The sequence below is a fragment of the Nematolebias whitei genome, chromosome 20 (assembly GCF_014905685.2).
Source record: "Nematolebias whitei isolate Nwh7 chromosome 20, NemWhi1, whole genome shotgun sequence".
NCBI classification, from domain to species: domain Eukaryota; kingdom Metazoa; phylum Chordata; class Actinopteri; order Cyprinodontiformes; family Rivulidae; genus Nematolebias; species Nematolebias whitei.
This window is the reverse complement of record NC_056517.1, coordinates 33,725,518-33,733,580: the sequence shown is the minus strand read 5'-3', so window position 1 is coordinate 33,733,580 and position 8,063 is coordinate 33,725,518. Positions and strand designations below refer to the sequence as shown.

General features: G+C 43.5%; 1 protein-coding gene across 1 annotated transcript in view; it reads right to left on the bottom strand.

Annotated features, from left to right (window-relative positions):
* Nucleotides 1-489: 489 nt before the first annotated feature.
* arhgap29a (Rho GTPase activating protein 29a) overlaps nt 490-8,063 on the bottom strand; it is a 44,418-nt gene continuing 36,844 nt past the window's right edge. The window contains exons 14-22 of the mRNA XM_037694157.1: nt 7,858-7,986; nt 6,044-6,142; nt 5,798-5,961; nt 4,242-4,430; nt 3,874-4,011; nt 2,150-2,385; nt 1,757-2,060; nt 1,584-1,686; nt 490-1,503 (exon numbers count right to left, since the gene is read on the bottom strand). Of these exons, the coding sequence (XP_037550085.1) occupies nt 599-1,503; nt 1,584-1,686; nt 1,757-2,060; nt 2,150-2,385; nt 3,874-4,011; nt 4,242-4,430; nt 5,798-5,961; nt 6,044-6,142; nt 7,858-7,986 (2,267 nt within the window). The 3' untranslated portion in view covers nt 490-598. The remainder of the gene's footprint in view (nt 1,504-1,583; nt 1,687-1,756; nt 2,061-2,149; nt 2,386-3,873; nt 4,012-4,241; nt 4,431-5,797; nt 5,962-6,043; nt 6,143-7,857; nt 7,987-8,063) is intronic.

Sequence of the window (8,063 nt, the reverse complement as noted above, 5' to 3'; positions counted from 1 at the left end):
CTGCTCAGTTTTGGCTAGTTTTTAAAAAATTTGCAATAATTTTGGTAGAAGCAGCAGCTGTGTGGAGGGATTTCAAAGCGGACAGTGGCGACAAAAGGAAAGCGGGCGAACTCTTTCAACACAAACATTAGTGGGTTTGGAAAAGAATGCTGTACAAGTTCTTGATTTGGGACAAATCGTCAACTTCCGCAGTTGTAAGGAGAAAGAAATTAAACGCAACAACACAGCTGTGCTGAATATCGTCACTCATCGGTGATGGATGGAGAGTTCGGCCAATCGTCCAACCCTTGCAGGAACGACACGACCGGATCTGTGGGGAGTATTCATGTCAGGGTGGCTGCTCTAGAAACACCAACACAAAGACGTACAGCATTTTTTTGGTATAAACACAGCGAGTCTGTACAACACATGGAAAACAAACAAAAAAATTGCACAGTTTTAAAGACATATTCCAACGAGGTGCAGAGTTTTAGAAGTGAATTAAAGTCTGCGGTATTTAAGTGCATCGTGTTTGTCTTTCGACGACCAAAGAACACGTCCGGTAAACCTCCAATAGGACATCGCCCGAAGATGCTTCTGCTCTAGAGTTCGGCTCAGATCAAACGAAATGAGCTTCTCTGCGTTCCACCTCCTGAAGGCGCCGGGCCCGTAGTCTCTGGTACACTGGTTTGGCCTGGTTTTGACCCAGTTCCTCAGGGCTAGAGCTTGAAGACATGTCTACCTGCTCAACAGTACTGTCCTCCTCAAGGGGTTCGTCCACTGACACCTCTATCTCAATCCCCAGCTCGTCTTCGTCCTCCTCCTCATCCTCCTCGGCGCTGTTAGCGAACGAGCAGTCCTGTAGCGGTTTAGCTTTGCTCCCCGTCGGGGGCTTGTAGAAAGTTCCTGGAGGAGGCAGAAGAGTCCTCGGAGCTCTGAAAACTGTTGCCACCGTGTTGTTCTTGGACGCCCCGTCGTCCCTTTTTAAAGTTCTGCTGGGCCGCACCGCAACCGTGTACGGTCTGTTGGGGTAGATGGTGCTGATCGCGCTGCCCGTTGTTCCGAGGGACAAAACAGACGGCATCGAAGCCGATAAGCTGCCGGAGTCCATCGCTGAGCCCTCTGAGGGAGAACTAGACCCCAGTCTGGGAGCTTTGGCATCAAACTTGTACTGCTTGTCCCACGTTCTTCGTAGCGTCTGCGTGTCGATAAACGTACTGCGGTAATTTGTACCGACGCACGCGGTCTCCGCCTCGTCCACTTCGTCGATGGACTGGTCACAGCCGCCGTCGTTGCCCTCATCCTGGCCGGAGCTGTTGTTCTCGTCTGCTTGTCTCCGTTTGAAGACCCGCTCGGCCGGCATGCTCATGGGCCGGGAGTAGAATCTGCTGCGTGGGTGTCGAAGCTGGACCCTGGTAACCGTGACGTGCTGGGAGTGGCACGAGCCTTTCTCGCCGGGCTTTGGGACCTCAGCGCCACTTGACGCGTTGACCCCATTTAACGTCTCAGAGTCCATTTCTTCAGCTGAAAAGAAACAGATGAAGACGTTACACGAAATGCAGTAAGCAGGTAAAAGCAAGACTTTCTGTAAATAAAACACTGACCTGGTTCAAAGTCATCGACGCTCGGCAGGGTCTCCTGAACCTCATCCAGCAGGTGTGAAGAAGGAATTATGGAGGAATGTCTCTTAAACACCTTAGAGCTCTGCTTTTAAGGTAAAATGGAGAATAAAGTCAGAAAAATGTTTTATTTTGTACCGAAGCTAACAACTAGTTACCTCCTTGATGTCCCCCAGAGACTTGGAGTGCCTGCTCAGCTGCTGCTCCTTCTCCTGCCGGGTGAGGCGGGGATGGGTGTCCACGTCTGAAGGCGAGGTCCCGCTCAGAGGACCGAGGGGGGTGTCAAAGAGCATTTGGTAGTGTCGGATCAGAAGCTCCACAGTGAGCGCCTGGTAGGGGTAATCCACCAGGGAGGAAAGGGAAACGTCGGCGTCCGCCTGCCTCGGTTTGATCAGAGTTGGACCGAAGATGATGCCCAGGTTGCTGGCTGTCATCTTGTTTTCCTCAGAACGCTCCGTCACCCTGAAGAGAGAAGGAAAACCCAGTATTTTCTCCGTTTACAAAGATCAAGTCTAAAATGTTTAATATTAACAGATGGATGGTGTTTATACCTGCGCAGATGCTCTATGAGGAACTGCAGCGTTTTATAATTGGCCGGAGGCAGCTGCCGCAGCAGATCTTTGATTTTGAAGAGGACCCGGTTGAGCTCCACGCTGACCTGGTCCGTTTTCACGGCGCTGGGACTGAGGCGCAGCGCCTCTAGTTCCTCCACGATGATGCTCTGACTTTCCTTTGCCAAACCGATGACGTCGTTGTAGTGACGGAAGAGGATGAGAGGCTCTGGAAGCTGGAGGTAAACAACAACAAAATAAAGAACAATTAGACGGAAAACAGAAAAAACCAAACAACATAAAAATTACACACATAGTTGTTGCAAAAATGAAAGTTAACGCTGTTTTTGTCGTAACGGGACAATAAAAACGTTTTTTTAAATCTAATCGATCACAACAGAAACTAAAGTTAGCGTTTGCTAAAAAAATAACATTTCCTAAACAAAAGCTAAAATTAAAACCAACTGTAGAAGTTAAGGGTGGCACGGTGGATCAGTTGGTAGAGCTGTTGCCTCTCCGCGAGAAGGTCACCGGTTCAAATCCCGGCCCGGGACCTTTCTGGTGGAGTTTGCATGTTCTCTCCGTGCAAGCATGGATTTTCTCCCACAGACCAAAAACATTCATGTTAGGCTGATTGGTAACTTTAAATTGTCCCTAGGTGAATGGTTGTTTGTCTCGTTTGTCTCTTAGTGTTCCTGTGATGGACTGGAGACCTGTCCAGGGTGTCCCCCGCCTCTCACAGTGACTGCTGGACATGGGCACCACTGACCCTCGTGACCCAAAAAAGAAGAAGCCGGTAAAGATTACAGATGGATGTAGAAGTTAAAACCAGCAAAATAGTAACTAAAAGCTATAAAACTAGCCAAACATTAGCTAAAAGATGAAAATATAGCATCAGTAGTCAAAACTAGCAAAACGTTCTGATAAAAACTTCAGTCTAAAAGTTTTAATAAAGATATGTCTGTGTGTATGATTTTATTTTGAATCAACTGTAATAGTTCAAAAAGTATAAAAGTTATAAAAAAAAAAAAAAAAGAGTCATGGCTGTAATATCCAGAATGAGCTGGATGTTTTGATACCAGAAGTTAAAAAAGCTGCAAGTACAGTCCTCTGGACGGATTCTTCTCATTGAAAAGTTTCAGTCTGAGGTTTAAAGACTTTTGGATAAAAGACGAAACCGTTCAACACGAAGAATCCATCCAGGGGACCTGACTTAACGTAGTTAGATTCATCTGCCTGGATTATTGAGCAGCATCAGGATAGCTGCAAGTGCGTTGAATTAATTAAGAGTTTAAAACAGGAAACCCATAGTGTGAATGCTGACTCAGCGTTCACTGGGATCTGGAAACATTTAAATCCAACCTAAAATGGCTCCCGTGCTGCAAAACACGCCCAAATAACCAGCCTTCAACCTCCATGATTGACAGTTGCTTGTGCTGATATTTGCTGCAGTGCATTGTGGGTAAAAAGCTCTACTTTGGTCTGGTTTTGTCTCAGAAGTCTTGTGGTTCCTTCAGATTACACTTTTCAAGCCTAAACCCTTCTGCCATATTGTTTTCAAAGAGGCCATGACCTTTGACCTGCTCACTGAGGCCTGCAGACAAAGCTGATTTCTCCAGCCACTGCAAAGTCTGACCTTCAGGGTGAATCTACACATTTTCCATTTGTGCGTAACCGTTTTCTGCGTAGAACGATGGGACCGATTACTTGAAAAGAAGGCTCACCTGTCTCAGGTAGAGCTTCAGGACGTTGCTGATGTCGTGAGGGTAAAGGTCAGAGAGCTCCACCAGGTGCTTGCCGTTCTCAAACGCCTGGCACAACTTCTCCACCCGAGACTTGGCCCCGTTCACCCGGTAGATGCCCTTCAAAGCGCAGAAACAGAACACGGTCAACATCCGACTCGCTGCAGAAAGAAACTGGGCGAACGTGCAGAATATTCACAAGTAATCTCTTAAACTGGCTGAAAAACATCTAGTTTACAGCAAACAACATCAGCTGGTGTCAAATATAGAAAAAAAGATAAATCAATCAGCGTTTCTCTCACTGCTGATTTATTAAATCGATGTAACCCGCATAAAAGAGAACAAAATACCTTCATGCCCAGCGCTCGGTTCTCGATTTCAGATGTGCATTTGCGTACGATGAAGGGGACGCTGTCGGGGCTGTTTTTAGCCGCCTGCGTGAAGTCGATGCCGAACAGGTGGAGCTTCCCCTGGAGCTTCTTGTGGCCGCACTGGATGGCGAGGGTTTCCAGACACTTCTTATGGCAGGCCAGCGAACACTGAGAACACACGTCAGGGTCTAAATACAACATTCATCAGGCAGACAGGCGGCAAAACTGATAAGAGCTGTGTGAGAACAGCTGCTTGATCAGAGAGATTTAGGCATTTTTAATAAAAACGTCACACTTTTCCAGATTTTTAACTTCTACACATTTTTATTCTTATCTTCTAAACACGAAAAAAATCTTACATTCATGACAAATAGTTCAATATGTGAATGTGTGTAAATTGAAAACACCATAAAAAGACACAAGAAACAAACAGGAAATAAACAGCAGGGGAGAAATGACCAGTGACGGCACTAGGTGTGATTCATGGCAGCCATCTTGATAGGTGCTACGTGCATCTTTCTGTATCGTTTATGTAAAATAAACACATTATTAATTCTGTATGTGCGCTATACGCTGTCATGGGTCTAAAAATACACAGAGATATCTTTATTCCACTTAAATAAACACGAGGCATTATATGACTCTACTCTTTGGCCTTCAACCCGACTGAGACTTGATTTTCCTTAATTTTTATTGGTATTGATTTTATCTTTTAGCTCGTCGTTTTATTGCGTTTTAAATTGAGTTTTTAATTAACTATTGTGTGCTTAGTTTTGTAACTTTATTTTTATGCTTTCTTTTATCTTATTTATTACTGATGTTCAGCACTTTGTTTCAGCTTTGGCTGGTGTTAAAGTGCTTTATAAATAAAGTTGATGATGATGAAAACAAAAAACAGCAGTATTCTGTGATGAGCCTCCTAACGAGCTCACAATAAAGTATTTTTTCACATATTTCTGGGAACATTTATTCCATATATACTGTAACATGTTCTTAAGTGTTTGGACAAGGATAACCGAGAGTCAAGTTTACACACTCTTTCACGGTTTTCAGCTCATATTTTACCCATACAGTAGGTAAAACAGAGGTTTTATTTAATACAATATGTCATGAATATTGTTGGCTCAGAACCCTGAATGTTCCACGGAGCTCCATTAAATCCATCACTAGAAAATGGAAAGATGAAACCTTCACACGTGTCAGCTTCCTGTCGACCAGTTAAATGTAATATGTCCAGTAACCACGTTGTTACGGTCATGTTCGGTGAATCTAATAAAAACAGACAGGAACTTGATCTAAAGTCAACAGAGCAGAGAAGGATGATGGGAAGGACAAGGACTCTTCAGTTTCCTTTTTGTGACTCGGAGCAGTTTGACGTGGAGGCTGAGGTTCAACGTTTCCCCTCACTTAAACGCTTTGATGAGTTTTGTTGTTTTGTTTACACGAGCGATGACGCTGGAGGTCGAAAGACGCCGTTTTGGCTCGTTCTCTATTAAAAAAAAAGGAAGTAAGTTGTGGGGAGACTCTGCGTTTACCTCCTCGCACTCTGCTCCGTGAAACACCACCAGGCTGTCGCACTCTCTGCACTTGGACGGAGCTCGGAGCTTCCTCAGCTTGTGGGTTTGCGCCGCCTTGGACATCTGGGCGTTCCTGAAAGGTCCCGGGGAGCTGGCGGGTTCCATTACAAGATCGCTCAAACCTGCAGGGGAAAGGGAAAGCTCCTTTAGCCCTGGAAGATTGAAAAAAACATATAGTCAATAAAAAATGTCTGCTGGGTTCACCGTTATCCAAGGGAGAGAGGGGCTCTCTGTCATCCAGGTCATCAGCAGACGACATGGTGCCCGTGGAGGGGGTTCTGGGTAATCTCCTCTTGAAGTCACCTGGACAGTAAGGCAGGACACACATGAAGGACCGCACCTTCAGAGTCAATCTCAAGGCAGAGTTGCTGAAATTAGCCGATTTTCTTACAGTTTTAAGAGTTGAGAAAACCAAACAAACTAGAGAAATTACATTTCTTGTGAAAATGAAGTGTGAATGAAGAAATTGATGAAAAACAGCTGAAGTTGGCTAAAAACATGCTGAAATGTAGCTGAACTGAAAGATCAAGATAGCAGAAGAAAGCAGAAAGAATGCAATGAATTGGGGTTAAATAAGCAGAAATTAGCAATAAAACAGTTGAAAAGTGGCTAAAAAAGAAGAAAGAATATTAAATTACCAGAAGGAAGTGGAGAGAGCCCAATTGTGCCCAATTAGGCGTAAATAAGCAGAAATGAGCATCAAAAAGCCTAAATTATCAGGGGGGAAAAAAATGGAGAAATTTGCAAAAGAAAGCTGAATATTAACTTAAAAAAGCCAAAATAAGCTTAAACTACCAGAAGGACATTTAGGGAGCACAACTGTGCCCAATTAGGCTTAAATAAGCAGAAATGAGCAGAAAAAAATGGACATTATAAGAAAAAAAGTAAAAATTTGCTAAATAAATAAATCAGCTGAACAGTAGCTAAAGAAGTAGAAAGAAGCTTACATTACCAGAATGAAGTGGAGAGACCACATTTTTGCTGAATTAGGCTGAAAACGTTGAAATGAGTGCAAAAAATGTGGAATTAGCTAAAAAAGCTCCAATTAGTACAAAAACAGCTAAATAGTAGCTGAAATAGCAGAAAAAGTGGAAACTTGCAGAAATAAGCTGAAAGGAGCATAACAAGCTGAAATTAGCAGAAAGAAATTAGAAGAAGCACAAACATTTTGTGATTAGCAGAAAAAAATCTGAAAAACCCAGCTGAAAGTAGCTAAAAAAGTTTACTTTTGCACAAGGAAGCTGAAAGAAGCTGAAGTAGAACAAAATGTGAAAGGAGCAGTAAAAGGTTGTAAACCGATCTAAAGATCTGAAGGAGGTAAAATGAGCTCATTATCTATGAGAAAAAAAGTGGCAGAAAAGGCTAAATATTTCAAAAAGCTAAAATTGCACCAAAACACAGCAGGATTGCTCTGAAGGAGCTGAATGTTTTGATTTATGACTTGTTGAAATAAAACAAAAACTGTGGAATGAGAGAAAAACATTTGGAAGAATTTAGAAGTGGAAATAAGATCACAGTAGTGTGAATGCTTCATAAAAATTCACACAATAAAAACAACAACAAAAACAGATACCAAACAGACATCTGCAGCAGAGCTCGAGTTCTGTTGCATAGCAACAAAACACAAACCTCAATCAGTGCAACTGTTTGTTTTTGTTTGTAGCGTTTAAGAGTAACACGGTTGTGCAACGATCAACTAAAATGCAGCTGTTAATCCTTTTGATTGTGAAATAACAGCACAAGAGGACATCAGGTTCACTGGAAAGGAAAGCGTGTGCTGCCCGAGGGCACTAAAGAAGCTCAGCGATGAAACTGATCTGTATTAGTTTTATTCAGCTGTTGTGGGTTGACGGGTTAAACAGAAGCTCGGTGCCGAGCAGGAAGCTGAGAAGCTCAAAAAATAAAGATTGTTTAAAAAAAAAGAAGAGTCAAGTGATTTATTGCTTCAATCAACTCATTATGGAGTGGAGGAGTAAATGAGTGGAAACTAGAAGGGGGAGGGGCTCTTGTGGTGTTACCTGGACTTGCAGTAGGTGAGTCCATAGAGCGCGACTCGCTGCTCCCTCCGGCACTTTCCGAGTCGCTGCACATCCCTCCGCTCTGATTGGCCGAGGCCCAGGAGCGGAACGGGACCTGAATCCGAAGTGCTGCATCAAAAGAAGCCGGATTAAAGAAGAAAAAAATGGGATTTCTGTCAATATAAAGCCTGAATGTTGAGAACTGA